The sequence below is a fragment of the Petromyzon marinus genome, chromosome 58 (assembly GCF_048934315.1).
Source record: "Petromyzon marinus isolate PM22_M1 ecotype Great Lakes invasive population chromosome 58, UKy_Petmar_22M1.pri1.0, whole genome shotgun sequence".
Taxonomy (NCBI): Eukaryota; Metazoa; Chordata; class Hyperoartia; order Petromyzontiformes; family Petromyzontidae; genus Petromyzon; species Petromyzon marinus.
The window spans coordinates 4211777-4230306 of record NC_133724.1 but is presented as its reverse complement, the minus strand read 5'-3'; the positions used below and the strand labels follow the sequence as shown (position 1 = coordinate 4230306).

General features: G+C 49.3%; 2 protein-coding genes across 2 annotated transcripts in view; one reads left to right on the top strand and one right to left on the bottom strand.

The window, feature by feature from the left end:
* The window catches only part of LOC116955120 (ras-related protein Rab-37-like), a 62427-nt gene extending 59324 nt beyond the window's left edge, over positions 1-3103 (top strand). The window contains exon 10 of the mRNA XM_076052875.1: positions 668-3103. Within this exon, the coding sequence (XP_075908990.1) occupies positions 668-770 (103 nt within the window). The 3' untranslated portion in view covers positions 771-3103. The remainder of the gene's footprint in view (positions 1-667) is intronic.
* Positions 3104-7747: 4644 nt separating this feature from the next.
* MIF4GD (MIF4G domain containing) lies at positions 7748-18316 on the bottom strand. Its single transcript, XM_032976127.2, has 5 exons — positions 17464-18316; positions 13023-13132; positions 11146-11301; positions 9942-10034; positions 7748-9312 (listed from the first exon to the last, which is right to left on the bottom strand). The coding sequence occupies exons 1-5, from the start codon at positions 17540-17542 to the stop codon at positions 9058-9060; spliced, it is 693 nt and encodes a 230-aa protein (XP_032832018.1). The 5' UTR covers positions 17543-18316; the 3' UTR covers positions 7748-9057.
* Between the last annotated feature and the right edge of the window lie 214 nt (positions 18317-18530).

The window sequence follows — 18530 nt, the reverse complement described above, 5'->3', positions numbered from 1 at the left end:
TCACCACTCACACCACTCACACCACTCACCACTCACCCCACTCACACCACTCACCACTCACACCGCTCACCACTCACACCACTCACCACTCACACCACTCACCACTCACCACTCACTCACACCACTCACCACTCACACCACTCACCACTCACACCACTCACCACTCACACCGCTCACCACTCACACCACTCACCACTCACACCACTCACACCACTCACCACTCACACCACTCACACCACTCACCACTCACACCACTCACACCACTCACCACTCACACCACTCACACCACTCACCACTCACACCGCTCACCACTCACACCACTCACCACTCACACCACTCACCACTCACTCACACCACTCACACCACTCACCACTCACACCACTCACACCGCTCACCACTCAGCATTCACCACTCACACCACACACCGCTCACCACTCACACCACTCACACCATTCACACCGCTCACCACTGACACTGTTCACCAATCAGCATTCACCACTCACACCGCTCACCACTCACTCACACCACTCACACCGCTCACACCACACACCGCTCACCACTCACTCACACCACTCACACCGCTCACCACTGACACTGTTCACCAATCAGCACGATGATCCCCGTGGTGACGTCTCCGCACCTCCACCCGGTGTGCCCGTCTCCACAGGGAGCTGAAGCACAGAGCCATCAAGCTGCCCAACGACAAGTTCCGCATCCAGGACTACATCAACTCCGAGAAGAAGAAGAAATCTGGCTGCTGCCAATCGTGACCTTGCCCTCCCCCTCCTCTCCTCCTCCACCCCCCCACCTCCCACTCCCCACCCCCCCTGTCTAAAGTGTTCCAGCCCCTTTCTCCGCACTCTTAGAACCGGTGGGTGCTGCTGTTGATGCAGGGAGCATGCAGCAGCTGTGGTTGTTACCTCGAGGTGATTGACGAGCCGGGCGATAGCCGTCGGGAAGTGAATCACCACCGCTCTTTGTGACGATGCCCTCTCCGCTTCCTCCTCCTCTTCCTCATCATCCTCCTCCGTTTTCGTGAATCGGGGATCGGAGTCGTTCCCCGGAGTTTCCGTGGTTCCTACCCCGTCTCTCCCGATGTGATTTGGGTGCCATCGATGTCGGGATATATATATATATTTACATATTCGTTGTCTCGTTGGTTATTGTTTTTGCCAAAAATTCGCCGAGGTCAGAACCGGTCGTGGACGATCGGAGGTGGCTCAGAGATCAGAGGCTGCTGAGCCGAATTCCTGCCGAGACCCTGGGTTCGAATCTTCGCCCTGCCCACCCGCCCGTCCTCGAGCGTAGAGCGATCGATCGTGGCCTCGAAATAAAATGGCATCGCATTCAATTCGGTTTTGTGTTTGAATCCTAACTCAAATTTGCCCAAATTCCAGCTCTTAAGCGTTCAGACCACACCAGGTTTTGACTCCGGCTGTGTGGCGAGCGTCTTCACCCCGAGGCCACTACACTTTCAGAGCGTGGCATGGAACGCGGTCACAACAGGGGATCTCCGGCAGTAGTTATCTTTTGTCATTTTTTCTATTCAACCTATCTGCGTGGCTTTACCGAAAGACCCAAAGAATGTGGGTGTCCGAAGTCCCCTCTGCGTGCCGTAAATTTTCTTCTCGAACTGCCCCAGCGAGAGGCCATCCCAGCCGACTGTTCTTGCGTGCCCCGGTGGTGAACTCATCCCCCAGCACCTGAGCCCGTGGAGGGGTGGGGGGGGTAGGGGGGTGGGGGGCAATTCCACATTCACCGTGGAGGACTCGGGAGTCAGCCCCGTGGTGTGGCACGACCACTGCCGGCTCTCAATATTTATGGACCCCCCCACCCACCACCACCACCACCCTGCGCACCGCCCCCCCCATGAGCGATGAAGGTGTGAGCCGATCCGAACCCCAACCGCCTCGGCCGGGATTCGAACCCCACGAGATTTAGGAAGGCGGTCGCGACTGCGCTGCCGGTGACGGCTGCCTCCCTCCCTCCCTCCCCCTCTCCAAGCCCCCCCCCCCAGGTGACGCGCCCGTGCCGGGCTATAATGCCCGCGTCTTGTAGAAGTATGAGGTGGAGCCGCCTCTGTGTTAGGCTAGCGTCGCGTGAGCAGGCGAGCCGCTAAGGCATGGTTAAGGCGTTTGCCCCGTGGCGGCGGTTGTAGTAATCATGATGATAACGACACTAATCATGATGATGGTTAAAGCTTAAAGTTTCGATCTGTATTCAGAAGGGGACCCACCGGGTTATGGGTTTCGCCGAAGCGCGTGAAAGGGGATTCGGGTCGAGCGAGCTAGCCCGGTAACTTTAATCCACATTGTCTTATGGTTGTCATTGATTGATTGATTTGCATCCCTACTGGGATTTTTTTGCACACAGCGTTGAAATGCGGTGGGTGTTTTTTTTTGTTGCTGGAAGACTTTTGCTGTGTTTTTTTTCCCCCCTCTGGATGTTTCTGTTTGCGTGTAGCAGTCACTTTGAGATGTTTTCTTGTTCGTGTTGTTGTTTCGTCGCGGTCACAACCAAGTCAACAGCCGCATGGCTCACAGGGTTATCGCCATATATACATACAGTACATAACAGGCAAAGTTGTGAATGTGTGTTGTCTGTACAAAATGTTTAGCGTTACTTCCCGACATGCAACAAACTGGAGATTTGCCATGTGGGTACTTTCTAGACTGTACACCATGCAGGAATTATAAAAATAGACTTTTGTGGGTTTTTTTAGGGGGGGGGGGTGGTGGGGGGGAGCTCAATAATGCATTTATGTTTTTGCACGGCAAGTGAGCTATGACGTCAGCTCTGTCACGTGACCCGTGCACGTGGAAGCGTAACGCATTTATAGTGTAGCGGGTTAGCGCGACGCCGCGCTACGAACCCGGCGACCCGGGTTCGATTCACGCTCACGGCCACCACCGGTGACGATAATTTGAACCGGTCCTGGGCCTCCCCTAGGTCGACTCAGCCTCAAACGAGTAACTGGTGTGTGGTGTGTGTGTGAACATCGCCACTGGGGAGACAAAGGCGGCCGCGCGTGGTGAATCCAAGTCCCGGGCGAAGCCGGCTAGTAGTACGGCTAGTACCTAATAAATGACACTGGAAAAAAAAACTGAAAAACTTAATCAATCGCCGCTTTGGGAATCACGTGACCTTGGCCCTGCCGCCCGCCCGCGCGACTGATGTGTCCGCTCGCTCGCGAGCTTGTGGTTGCGCGCAACGAGGGGGGGGGGGCGTGGCTAAAGTGGATTATGGCCACGCCCCTTTATTTAATTAGCTCAGACCACCCCCCTCACTCTGCCCCACCCCCCCTCCTCGTCGTCACCGGGTTACCATTATAACACGTTCTCCTGCGGAAGGTGCTGGTAGTTGGAACGTTGGGTTGCTCGGTCAATGGCCAGGGTCAACGGCACCACCACGTGGTGCATTCCGCACAATATGTCCGACTGTGAGGGCGGGCACAAGCCGGGGTGAGTAGGTAAAACGTTGAGTTTTATAAGGGCACCACGGGGTGACCAGCCCCTCCCCACCCAGCCCCTCCCCACCCCCCCACCCAGCCCCTCCCTCCCCACCCAGCCCCTCCCCTCCCCACCCAGCCCCTCCCCACCCTCCCCTCCCCACCCTCCCCACCCAGCCCCTCCCCACCCTCCCGACCCAGCCCCTCCCCACCCTCCCCTCCCCACCCTCCCCTCTCCACCCAGCCCCTCCCCACCCTCCCCTCCCCACCCTCCCCTCCCCACCCTCCCCTCCCCACCCAGCCCCTCCCCACCCTCCCCTCCCCACCCAGCCCCACCTCTCACATTTTTGGATGCACGACGGACGGACGGACACAATAATCCCCTGTGGGCCGGTGTACTACCAGTATAATCTTGATTTGAAGCTTTCGTGACTGCAGGGATCCCATACGCTTTGGTTCTTTCGGTAAAGTCATCACGTAGTAGGTATAAACTTAAAATAAATCACGACGTTTCGGGCGCAACACAAGCGTCCATCATCAGGTGGGGGAAGCATCACGCTTCCCCCACCTGATGATTTTACCGAAATAACTAAAGAGTACTATTATATACCGTCGCACGCTATATAATATACGTGAATATTTGGGGGGGGGGGTTACTCAATTCGTTTGGACTACGTGGGGGGCATTCGACAGTTCGTGTAACTTTCGTTTGCGAGAATAACAACCTTAACACACCCCCCACCCCCCACCCACACCGGTTGCCGTAAGTTATCCACGTTTAAAACAAAAATATATACATATATAGATACCGTTGCCATGGTTACCCACGACGACTTTCTACACGTAAGTCTAAAGTTGAGTCGGTTGTTCCTCGCGGCTCCCGTGGTTTTTTTTTCGTTTTTGTAACAAAATCAACGGAATCTGTATCGGCTCTGCACTGCCAAACACGAGCCCGCTCCCACGTGCCCGCTACCTCCCAAGAATAAAACGCAGTTTGTGTGCGAACGATCTCTCTCTCTCTCTCTCGTTTATCTGCACACCCCCACCCCCCACCCGCCGACACCATTTCTACGTGTGCCATGAAGAAGGGGCATTTCCCGGAACGTCGCTTAGCCGGAGCGGCGCGTTCGCCTGTTATGCAGCGCGACCGCGTGGTATGATGAGCGGTTTGCGTAATCACGGGGTGAAGCGCATACCGTGTCAACAACCCACACGGTTTACGCTGTTCAAATCCGGGTCACAACAATTATATTTGTTTAGGACTTTGTAGGATGAACGTTGAGATTCGTAAGGGGCACGGGGGGGTGGGTGATCAATAATGTCAGTAATTGTTCTGTGATAAGGTAGGGCACTGATAAGGGGTTGACAGGTTTGTAGTGGTGAGTGTAGTCGTGAGTGTACTAGTGGTGAGTGTACTAGTGGTGAGTGTAGTGGTGGTTATTGTCGATGCATTTGTGTTCCTCCCTGGTGATGGAACGTCGTAGGATGAACGTTGAGATTCGTAAGGGGCACGGGGGGGGGTTGACCAATAATGTCAGTAATTGTTCTGTGATAAGGTAGGGCACTGATAAGGGGTTGACAGGTTTGTAGTGGTGAGTGTACGAGTGGTGAGTGTACTAGTGGTGAGTGTAGTGGTGGTTATTGTCGATGCATTTGTGTTCCTCCCTGGTGATGGAACGTCGTAGGATGAACGTTGAGATTCATAAGGGGCACGGGGGGGGGGGGTTGACCAATAATGTCAGTAATTGTTCTGTGATAAGGTAGGGCACTGATAAGGGGTTGACAGCTATGTAAGCGCAGTGGCAGGGAAGTGTTGCGCTTTTTAGTTTTGTTGAGACGATAAATATTTCAAAAGAACCGCACTGATCTACTGATTGCGCTGGGAGAATTTCAGTGCAGGGAACAAGGCGGCAGACCGGGCGACGGAGGGTTACCAGCAATCGGGTTTCGCGACCAGTGCCGGATGATCCAAGTAGCACAAGTATCTGCAAATGATCTTGGTTCTTTCGGTTAAAGTCACGTATTTTTTATATTTTTTATTGTATTACGTTTTATTTTTGTTATTTTATTTCCATTCCACGTGGTGACTTTACCGAAAGAACCAAGAAGATGAATCCCTGCAGTCACGAAAGCTTTAAATCGAAATTTAGCTGCATATGCTACGTGCCCCGCACTTTCAAGGGACCCCGCGCTAAACGCTTTCAAGCTATCAACTCCGGTTCGGTGATTCTAAACTTGCTCTATTGCTATAGTACTATACCGCCCTTCAGCTTTATCGATCGACTGGGTGTTTCATGTTTAGCGATTCGTCGTATTATCTGGCTGTATAGCAAATGAAAAAAAATACAATTACTTTACTGTGCAAGTAAAAATTTCGTGTTTTTTTAATATTTGTGTGATTTCTTTTTGCTACAGGCCCTCCGCCCTAGCTTCATCCGCCACTGTGTAAAGGTGGAGTGAGCGTTGGCATCTCTGCTCGCTAACAGCACTTGCCACGAAACAGTGTTAAGGCTATACGGGGGATCTTTGTCTTTGTTGCGTATCTATGGCTCGGGAGGAAGAGGGGAGGGTGGCTTGGCCCCTCCTGCGTCTAACAACACCCCGTCCCCCCCTCCGCATTATCTCATTGTCATCATCGTTAATATTAAAGGTACGTGAAGTTAATGCAATGCTTGTTTGTTGTATGTTCTCGCGTAATGCACCGTTTTATTCGGTGTTTAGTTAATAAACGGGAAAAGTTAGTCAAGCTCCGACGGGTTTGACTGCGGCCCTGGTTTCTCTCAACCCCTCCCCTCCGTGCCACTCACTTCTGCTACTCTCTCCCCTCTCATCATCACCACCCTCTCCTCATCATCATCACCACCCTCTCATCATCATCACCACCCTATCATCATCACTATCACCATCCTCTCCTCACCATCATCACCACCCTCTCATCATCATCACCACCCTCTCCTCATCATCATCATTACCCTATCACCACCAGCACCCTATCATCATCATCATCACCACCACCCTATCACCACCCTCTCATCATCACCATCAGCACCCTATCTTCATCATCACCACCCTCTCATCATCATCATCACCACCCTATCACCACCAGCACCCTATCATCATCATCATCACCACCACCACCACCACCATCATCACCACCCTCTCCTCATCATCATCATCACCACCCTATCACCACCCTCTCATCATCATCACCACCCTATCACCACCACCACCCTATCATCATCATCACCACCACCATCACCACCCTCTCATCATCACCATCACCACCCTTTCATCATCACCATCATCACCACCCTCTCATCATCACCACCACCCTATCACCATCACCACCCTCTCATCATCACCACCCTATCATCACCATCACCACCCTCTCATCATCACCACCCTCTCACCATCACCACCCTCTCATCGTCATTATCACCCTCTCATCACCACCACCCGATCACCACCCTCTCATCATCACCACTCTCTCATCATCATCACCATCACCATCCTCTCACCATCATCACCACCCCCCTCTCATCACCATCACCACCCTCTCATCATCACCACCCTCTCATCATCACCATCACTACCCTCTCATCATCACTATCATCACCACCCTCTCACCATCACCACCCTCTCATCGTCATTATCACCCTCTCATCACCACCACCCGATCACGACCCTCTCATCATCACCACTCTCTCATCACCACCCTCTCATCATCATCATCACCATCACCATCCTCTCATCATCACCACCCTCTCATCACCATCATCACCCTCTCATCACCATCATCACCACCCTCTCATCATCCTCAACATCTTGGCCTGATCATTGCTTCTCCCCACCCCCTTCCTGCACCGTTACTTTTCCTCCTCCCCTCTTCCGTTTCCGTTTCAATGACGTCCAGGCGCACGCACGTCTACGGAATGGAAATCACTTTATCGGTACCGAGGCTCCCACAAGGCCATGCGGGAGGGCGCGTGGCACAGTTTGACGCCAGCTGCAATAAAGGGGCGACGGACGTGTCGCTGCGGTTCTCTGCGGCGAGTAATGACGTCTTTAAGAATAACGGCGCTGCTACTACGCCTCGAAATAAAATTACCGCCCAGACGCTTGCACGCTCCGAGATTCGGGGGTGAACGGGGACACCCTGCAAACGTGCAGTTGTCTCAGAAAGGATTAATGTCGTCACAAGGTCTTGGTTTGGCAGTCGGAGTGATCGTCATGCTTGATGATTTCTTTTTTTTTTGGTCCAGACGCAGCCATGGAAATGAACTTCCGGTGGCAAGTAAGAAAGATTCAGACGAAACCCGCTCGTTTATTTAAAAACAGACTACGAAAGTGAAAAGACGCGACCCGCCGCTACATTTTAAAAAATATATATTTATAAGCAACTTAACTGTAACACCGCATCTTAAAATTCGGCAAGGGCTACACTTGCCGATTTGTAAATTCACGGAAAGCCGATGCCGTTAAAATTCGTACTCCCCGATGGGAAGTGTGATTTCAGAGGCGGCTGGGTGGACGAAGCTGGCACTCCTGAGAACCTGGGTTCGATCCAGGTTTAGGCCACGTGTAATCAAAACGGATTTCTCTCTGTCGACAACATACGGGCGAGTGATTTCACAATGGCCGTGTCACTACATCTTGAGGATCCTGCATTCCAGGTTCAATCCTAGAGTCCGAGTTATTTTTTTCCTGCTTTTGGAGGATTCATCACGGCCGTGTCGGAGACAGTCAATCGGCAGCACCACTGAGACCCTCGATGTGAAGCCAGGTTCCAGCTGCCTGGGGTTAAACCTGATTCTCAAGTGCACTGAGCTGATGGTCTCTCAGCCCGGCCACCAATGACTCGCACAGACTTAAGAGTCCCACAGACTCGCAGAGACCCTCTGCAGACTTAGATAACAGACCTATAGATTGTACATCGACGTAGCTGTTATTACAACGGGTGCTCAGGCGCAGCGAGTTGATGGTATCAGCCCATAGATTCACATAGAGACCCACAGACTCGTATAGAGACGTGTAGACTTAAGACAGAGACCCACAGACTTGCATAGACCGAGCTGGGATTAAAACAGGGTTCTCAAACGCAGTGAGCTGATGGTCTCAGCCCGGCCACCAACAACCGCTCAATAAAAATCCTCATCACAGAGAACCCTGCGCTGGTGGGGAATCAAACGTTTCGGCCGCCCACGATAAAAACGAAAAAAAACCACCCGGGTCCTCTCGGGGTTGGCGGGTCGACCGTTTTCAGCCGCAAGGGACCAACAAACCGCACGCAGAAACACATCAAGTCGGATTTGGTTGGCAACTTGACGTAGCCAATCGCGGGCTCGCATCTTGGGAGTTCGTCGCGCGTCGCCTGAGCAGCGGCTGCAGGGGACCTGGCGGAGGGGGAAGAAGGCGTTGGAGCGGGAGTGCGGCGGCGTCAAACGGCTGCGGTCAAGACGGCATCTTCAACGGATCACTCAAAACAATCGGATATCCCGGCCCTGGAGAACACCGTCACAGCTGTCTCCTCCTGCTCCTCCACCTTCCTCCTCCTCCTCCTCTTCTCCGTCCGTCCGTCCGTCCGTCCGTCCCTCCTCCTCGTCGTCGGGCTACTCGGGCAGCTCGCTGTAGTAGTAGCGCGTCGCCGAGTCGGTCAGCTCCCAGCCGCCGGCGCGCACCTCGATGAGCTCCAGCAGCAGCAGGCGCGACAGAGACGGCAGATCGGGGCCCAGCAGGAACGCGTCGCGGAGGCCGCAGAAGAGCTCGTCCATGCGAGAGTCGCCCGCCGGTCCGGCCGCCGCCGCCGCCGCCGCCTCCTCCAGGCCTTCGCCGATGCGCTGCAGCTCGCGAGCCAGGCAGTCGACCTGCCGTGCCGGAGGCAAGGCTCACGGGGGGGTGGAGGTGGGGAGGGATGCCAAGCTTGCGGCAACGCCCGTGCGTGTGTGCGTGCGCGGGGCGGTTAGCTGCGCTGCGCTGCGAAACCCGGCGACCAGAGTTCGATTCCCGCTGACGGGCAACGTCGGTGACGATCCTTCTCTCCCATTCATGATAAAGGTTTTTGGGTCAGATCACGTTAAGTGTAAAGGTGTCGTAACCCTCCGCCGCCCGACACGGCCAGTAAGGCTCGTCAACGTAAACAAAACGCGCCAATTAGTTACCGCTTCAGCCCACCGGTGCGTTGGGAGAGTAAATCCACAACGTTTACGTTATGAGTAGTACGACGTTTCGCTGGTAACTGCATCCAGCGTCATCTCATCGGGCGATTTGCCAGAATAGTTAAGCAATCCGCCTGCTTCGTTGTCTTAAATAGAGCAGCAGGACGATGCGTGGTTTTTCTTACCGATTTTTATTTTTAATTGCTATCGGTGGGAACCGGAGAACCCAGAACGTGTGGGTGGGGAGACGCGAGAGAGAGGGAGAGAGAGCAAGAGAGAACATACAAACTCGTAAACGGGGGGGGGGGTGGGGGTGGGGGGGGCCTTCGGGGAAATACCTCTTGGGGATTGCACACCGCGTCGGGCTGGGCGAGGCGAGTGAGGCAGTCGTGGATGGGCCCCACCAACGCGACCATGGGGGCGCCGTTCACCTGCAAACGGGGAACGCGGAGAGCTGAACGTTTGTCGTGCGATCCGTTGTTCCGATCGGGGTGGCCGGAACGGTCAACTAGCGAGGCCTGGGAGGGTCACGGTTGTTTTGTTTGTTTCTTTCATCGCGGGCGGCCCGAAACTTTTGATTCCGACCAAGCCCAGGGTTCTCAGCGATGGCAGCGCGAGGCTCTGCGATAAGGATTTTTGTCGCGCGGTTTTTTTGGCGACCGGGCCGAGGTCGTCAACTGGATCTCTTTGTCATTATCTCGTGTTTCAAACGCGGCGACGCTTTCCGAGAGAGGGGACAGATGAACCATGGGTGGGTGGGGGCGGGGGGGTGGGAATTTTTGGCGCTTGGCCGTGGCGAAGTGAGGACGGAGTGGGAGCTTGTATATATGGAGATGAAAAGCGTCCACCGTGGCCACTCAGCGCAAACCCAAAGCTTGGCTAAGGCGAGATGAAATTAACGCGGTATGAATGGAAATGCAGACCGAGATGATTTTGTAGCATCGTTAAGACTGCCATGTACTTAGGGAGAGCAGAAAATGGTAATAAGCTATACGGTGAACGCCGGTTTAGCCAGACCCTGGCTGGGTGAATTTTGCATTTTATCTGCACCAGGTGGGCTAAATAATAAAAACTATGTACACGTGTAATTTGAACTTCTTTCGCACCGTACGTTCCAACCGCGCGGGGGGGAAAGGACAACAAACTAAACACAAAAGAGGCAGTTCTAAAATAAATTAGTTTGTCAACTGCAGTGGCTTCCTAATATCGGAAGAGCGTTCCAGACGGCCGCAGAAGTGCATCTGAAAGGGCGCGCGACGCGGTGACCGTCTTTGCTCTGTGCTACTGGACGTCCGTGAAAAAGAGCTTTATTATAAGCTCGTCGGATTCCTCCAGTGTCAATAAATATTCGGATTCTGATGCTTGTCCGATTTAGCCCAAAAACCGCCGCTGCGCGTTTGACCGGAGTTGGCGTGCCAGTCCGCAGCCACGTCACGTCGGGCGCACCGAACCGGCCCTGCGTGCCGGTTCGGCTGCTCGTGCCGCGTGCGAGCCCCGGCGGCCCTCCGGTAACTTCCGAGACGTCGCCCCAAGTCTCGTCACCTTGACGTGGTCGAAGAGGTTGCACATGAGGGTGACGAAGAGCACCCATCGCTGCACGTCGTTCTTCCTCGTCTCCTCGCGCCGCCCAAACTCCGTCTGCAGCTGCGTGAGGAGGTGGCGTCTGAACAAGGCCGAGCCTCCTGCCTTACTCTCCGCCTGGACGCAAGCACAGAGACGAAGATTCCCACTCCCCCGTAAAGCCTTAACACAGACCTTCTGGGGCGAGTGCTGTCGGCGGGTAGCGCCAATGAAGGCCGGCACGTGCACGCGAAGGGGATTGGTGGCCAGCAGCACCCACGCCCGACTGCCCTTTGGCTCCCCGGTGGCGATGTTTGCACACACCACCAGGTACTCATTTGAGGCCGAGTCGACCGAGGGATGGCCCAGGATCGGTTCCAGATAATCCTCAATGGTGTTGGCCTTGAGTGGGAATCGAACTTGGGTCGCTGGCTTCGTAGCGCAGCGCGCTGACCACGACACTACTCATCTTCGCGAGCAGGGGCCAAGGCGCGCACACAGGAACAAAAACAACACAGAGACAAGTCACACCCCGTGTGGCCTTGTCAAAACGGCACGCACAATTGTGAAAGATCACACAGCCTCTGTTCATATGCAGAAACCACCAGCATTTCCTGAACAGGTGCATTGTGGTCCTCTTTTCTTAGGTCACCGTAAAAATGACTTGGGGCAAATGTGACCGACCGACAGCAGTGATGCCGCCGACAGACGAACGTGGATTCGTTTTGTTCCCGTTAGGACTCATCAGTAACAGGAAATGGCAGATGAGGATACCTGATGCACAAATCGAAAATTTAAAAAAATAAAAAAACTCCCCAGGAGTGTGCGACTGTGGTCATCCAGAACAGACACCGCACAACGACCCAATGCCCGACCCACAAATACGCAGGAGACATCACGGAGACAGACACTCCCCGCTGCTCCTGACGCGGTTATCTGATCTTGACGACCTGAACGCGAAATTGTGAGTTGCTTGCTCCGCATCGACATCGGCAGCCGTACGAAAGAAGAAGTGACGGCGTAGTCACCAGTGCTCATTGGCAAAGCTACTGGGCCCCCCAGTGCGTGAAAGTGGGGACTCCACACGTGTACGATGGTCTCCCAAGGTGTCGAAACCATGAAAGTGCTGTTGAGATTACTCAATGGGTTACAGCCTCGCCATATCGACAGGAACCCGAACCATTTTTTTATACTTTGAGGTCCCTGCGATCTTCCGATTGCCTTCTTCGGAGTGCTGTGGAGTACTCGGAGATCAAGGCTCTGTGTTCCTGGGGTGATCGGCCTTTTTTGCCAGTGCAGCTCCCAAGCCTTGGAACAATACTCTGTGGTTCTTTCGGTAAAGTCACCACGTGGGTAGAAGAAAAATAATGAGGTCACGACGTTTCGATCGCAACGCAAGCAATCGTCAATCAGGTGGGACAGCAGTTTTTTTTTTTTTCTTGCTGTGGTTGTCCCCACCTGATGACGATCGCCTGCGTTGCCATCGAAACGTCGTGACCTATTATTACTCTTCTTCTACCCACGTGATGACTTTACCGAAAGAACTGCAGAGCGTGGACTCCTGCAGTCGCGAAAGCTTCAAATCAACCTTGGAACAACGCTTTGCCACTGCTAATAAGACAACCGAGAGTCGCGAGAGATATATTTACGTCCCGTGTTGCAAACGCACCTCTCCTTAAACTGGCCTTTGCCCCATCCCCCGCCCCCAACTAGTTCTGACTACTGACCCTAGGCATCTATGGCTGAAACGTGCCACTGGACACGTGTCAATTGTCACAGTTAATCCGGTCCATCGCGGTGCTGGAGTGCGACTCCCGTGCGCGTGTCTGGGGGAGGCCGCGGTGGCCGTCTGGGGGCACCTGCATAATGGTGTGGCAGATTTTGCCCGCATGCTTGCAAAACGCCGGGTCCTTCATTGCCACGTTCACCACTGTCATGGCGGCTTGCTGCAGGTCCACCGCCTCTGGTTCTGCAGCGCGCACACGGGGGGGAGGGGGGGGGGGGGGTTGATGGTCACGCAGGCGAGCGCGAATGGGTGTCGAATATATTTTTATTACTTTATTGTTTCCCTTCTACGTGGTGACTTTACCGAAAGAAACCAAGAATATAACAGTGGTGTAAAGTCACGTAGAAGGGAAATTGTTTTATATTTTTATTATTTTATTGTTTCCCTTCTACGTGGTGACTTTACCGAAAGAACCAAGAATATAACAGTGGTGTAAAGTCACCACGTAGAAGGGAAATTGTTTTATATTTTTATTATTTTATTGTTTCCCTTCTACGTGGTGACTTTACCGAAAGAACCAAGAATATAACAGTGGTGTAAAGTCACGTAGAAGGGAAATTTTGTATATTTTTATTATTTTATTGTTTCCCTTCTACGTGGTGACTTTACCGAAAGAACCAAGAATATAACAGTGGTGTAAAGTCACGTAGAAGGGAAATTGTTTTATATTTTTATTATTTTATTGTTTCCCTTCTACGTGGTGACTTTACCGAAAGAACCAAGAATATAACAGTGGTGTAAAGTCACGTGGAAGGGAAATTGTTTTATATTTTTATTACTTTATTGTTTCCCTTCTACGTGGTGACTTTACCGAAAAAACCAAGAATATAACAGTGGTGTAAAGTCACGTAGAAGGGAAATTGTTTCATATTTTTATTATTTTATTGTTTCCCTTCTATGTGACTTTACCGAAAGAACCAAGAATATAACAGTGGTGTAAAGTCACGTAGAAGGGAAATTGTTTTATATTTTTATTACTTTATTGTTTCCCTTCTACATGGTGACTTTACGGAAAGAACCAAGAATATAACAGTGGTGTAAAGTGACGTAGAAGGGAAATTGTTTTATATTTTTATTACTTTATTGTTTCCCTTCTACGTGGTGACTTTACGGAAAGAACCAAGAATATAACAGTGGTGTAAAGTCACGTAGAAGGGAAATTGTTTTATATTTTTATTACTTTATTGTTTCCCTTCTACGTGGTGACTTTACGGAAAGAACCAAGAATATAACAGTGGTGTAAAGTCACGTAGAAGGGAAATTTTGTATATTTTTATTACTGTATTGTTTCCCTTCTACGTGGTGACTTTACCGAAAGAACCAAGAATATAACAGTGGTGTAAAGTGACGTAGAAGGGAAATTGTTTTATATTTTTATTACTTTATTGTTTCCCTTCTACGTGGTGACTTTACGGAAAGAACCAAGAATTTAACAGTGGTGTAAAGTCACGTAGAAGGGAAATTGTTTTATATTTGTATTACTTTATTGTTTCCCTTCTACGTGGTGACTTTACCGAAAGAACCAAGAATTTAACAGTGGTGTAAAGTCACGTAGAAGGGTAATTGTTTTATATTTTTATTATTTTATTGTTTCCCTTCTACGTGGTGACTTTACCGAAAGAACCAAGAATATATAACAGTGGTGTAAAGTCACGTAGAAGGGAAATTGTTTTATATTTGTATTATTTTATTGTTTCCCTTCTACGTGACTTTACCGAAAGAACCACGAATATAACAGTGGTGTAAAGTCACGTAGAAGGGAAATTGTTTTATATTTTTATTACTTTATTGTTTCCCTTCTACGTGGTGACTTTACCGAAAGAACCAAGAATATAACAGTGGTGTAAAGTCTCGTAGAAGGGAAATTGTTTTATATTTTTATTATTTTATTGTTTCCCTTCTACGTGACTTTACCGAAAGCACCAAGAATATAACAGTGGTGTAAAGTCACGTAGAAGGGAAATTGTTTCATATTTTTATTATTTTATTGTTTCCCTTCTACGTGGTGACTTTACCGAAAGAACCAAGAATATAACAGTGGTGTAAAGTCACGTAGAAGGGAAATTGTTTTATATTTTTATTATATTATTGTTTCCCTTCTACGTGGTGACTTTACCGAAAGAACCAAGAATATATAACAGTGGTGTAAAGTCACGTAGAAGGGAAATAGTTTTATATTTGTATTATTTTATTGTTTCCCTTCTACGTGACTTTACCGAAAGAACCACGAATATAACAGTGGTGTAAAGTCACGTAGAAGGGAAATTGTTTTATATTTTTATTACTTTATTGTTTCCCTTCTACGTGGTGACTTTACCGAAAGAACCAAGAATATAACAGTGGTGTAAAGTCTCGTAGAAGGGAAATTGTTTTATATTTTTATTATTTTATTGTTTCCCTTCTACGTGACTTTACCGAAAGCACCAAGAATATAACAGTGGTGTAAAGTCACGTAGAAGGGAAATTGTTTCATATTTTTATTATTTTATTGTTTCCCTTCTACGTGGTGACTTTACCGAAAGAACCAAGAATATAACAGTGGTGTAAAGTCACGTAGAAGGGAAATTGTTTTATATTTTTATTACTTTGTTTCCCTTCTACGTGGTGACTTTACCGAAAGAACCAAGAATATAACAGTGGTGTAAAGTCTCGTAGAAGGGAAATTGTTTTATATTTTTATTACTTTATTGTTTCCCTTCTACGTGACTTTACCGAAAGAATCAAGAATATAACAGTGGTGTAAAGTCATGTAGAAGGGAAATTGTTTTATATTTTTATTATTTTATTGTTTCCCTTCTACGTGGTGACTTTACCGAAAAAACCAAGAATATAACAGTGGTGTTAAGTCTCGTAGAAGGGAAATTGTTTTATATTTTTATTACTTTATTGTTTCCCTTCTACGTGGTGACTTTACCGAAAAAACCAAGAATATAACAGTGGTGTAAAGTCACGTAGAAGGGAAATTGTTTTATATTTTTATTATTTTATTGTTTCCCTTCTACGTGGTGACTTTACCGAAAGAACCAATAATATAACAGTGGTGTAAAGTCACGTAGAAGGGAAATTGTTTTATATTTTTATTATTTTATTGTTTCCCTTCTACGTGGTGACTTTACCGAAAGAACCAAGAATATAACAGTGGTGTTAAGTCTCGTAGAAGGGAAATTGTTTTATATTTTTATTATTTTATTGTTTCCCTTCTACGTGGTGACTTTACCGGAAGAACCAAGAATATAACAGTGGTGTAAAGTTACGTAGAAGGGAAATTGTTTTATATTTTTATTATTGTATTGTTTCCCTTCTACGTGGTGACTTTACCGAAAGAACCAAGAATATAACAGTGGTGTAAAGTCACGTAGAAGGGAAATTGTTTATATTTTTATTACTTTATTGTTTCCCTTCTACGTGACTTTACCGAAAGAACCAATAATATAACAGTGGTGTAAAGTCACGTAGAAGGGAAATTGTTTTATATTTTTATTATTTTATTGTTTCCCTTCTACGTGGTGACTTTACCGAAAGAACCAAGAATATAACAGTGGTGTAAAGTCACGTAGAAGGGAAATTGTTTTATATTTTTATTATTTTATTGTTTCCCTTCTACGTGGTGACTTTACCGAAAGAACCAAGAATATATATCTATCGTACCGCTCAGCCGCGCAGCTCAGAGTAGTTTGTCGACCGCTCAGAAACCGCGTTATAGCGGTGAGCGTTCCGAGTTATAGCGGTGAGCGTTCCGCGTTATAGTGGTGAGCGTTATAGTGGTGAGCGTTCCGCGTTGTAGCGGTGAGCGTTCCGCGTTGTAGCGGTGGGCGTTCCACGTTATAGCGGTGCGTGTACCGCGTTATAGCGGTGAGCGTTGTAGCGGTGATGATGATGGTGTTGCTTGTGATGATGGTGTTGCTTGCGATGATGGTGTTGCTTGTGATGGTGGTGTTGCTTGTAATTATTGTGATGGTCTTGTGATGATGGTTTTGCGTGTGATGATGGTGTTGCTTGTAATGATGATGGTTGTGATGATGGTGTTGATTGTAATGATGATTGTGATGGTGTTGATTGTGATGATGGTGTTGCTTGTAATGATGGTGTTGCTTGTAATGATGATGATTGTGATGATAGTGTTGCCTGTAATGATGATGATTGTGATGATGGTGTTGATTGTGATGATGGTGTTGATTGTGATAATGGTGTGGCTTGTAATGATGATGATTGTGGTGTTGCTTGTAATGATGATGATTGTGATTATGGTTTTGCTTGTGATGATGGTGTTGCTTGTAATGATGATTGTGATGATGGTGTTGATTGTAATGATGATGATTGTGATGATAGTGTTGCTTGTAATGATGATTGTGATGATGGTGTTGCTTGTAATGATGGTGTTGCTTGTAATGATGATGATTGTGATGATAGTGTTGCCTGTAATGATGATGATTGTGATGATGGTGTCGATTGTGATGGTGTTGCTTGTAATGATAATGATTGTGATGATGGTGTTGATTGTGATCATGCCAAACCTTTCAAGGCCGTCTTGAGTAACCGCTTATCCTCGTCGCACGTCTGCATCTTGTCAACGTTCGCCAATTCCCCTTCCATCGCTTCGTGTTTAGACAACAGCCTGATATTATTATTATTCTCGTTGTTATTATTATTGTTAGTCGCCGACTCTGCCGTTGCATTCGCTAAGAGTTTTACTCTTGTCAAAGGGAGTTTTTTAAAATATTTTATCTTGTTAACTCGCAACTCTTTAAACAAAACGATCAAGGCTATGTCGTTAAAACCGCCACCACCCAATCAACGCTATAGGCCTGAGAGCCGACCACGGTCTCGCCTAGCGCCTCCTGCCGCCCTCCTCGTACACCGGCTCGGCCGCGCGGCTAGGAAACGGCGGTGGCGGCGGTCGTGGAGAGGGAGTGGTGGGGAGGATGCAAATGCGAGCGATTAACACCTCGAGCGGGCAGCGCGAATGCGGCGTGGGCATTGGAGGGGTTTAGCGAGGGGAAGCCGCGGCGGGGTGAGAGGGGGAACAGCTCGGGATGAAGGGGGCCCGGGTTGTGGTCGCGGTGGTGGTGGTGGTGGTTGAAGGCCGCGCGATTGAAACCCAAGAATCCCGTGGTGTGCTTAAGATTCTTGGGTTTCACGGTCATTGTGGAAGTGAACACGTGGAGGCTACTTGCTGACAGAAGTTTGTTTGACCGTGCGGGGTCCGCCCCACCAGTACCAGTACACTCACTCTGTCTGTCTGTACACAGCAGATCGATAAGGTCTTAATTGGTCTGTGATAAGGTAGGCGCCGATAAGGGGTTGATAGGTATGCTGTACACTATACACTACACTACTTACACTACACTACTATACACTACACTACTATACACTACACTATACACTACACTACTATACACTACACAACTATACACTACTATACACTACACTATACACTACACTACTATACACTACACTACTATACACTACACTACTATACACTACACTACTATACACTACACTACTATACACTACACTATACACTACACTACTATACACTACACTACTAAAACACTACTATACACTACACTATACACTACTA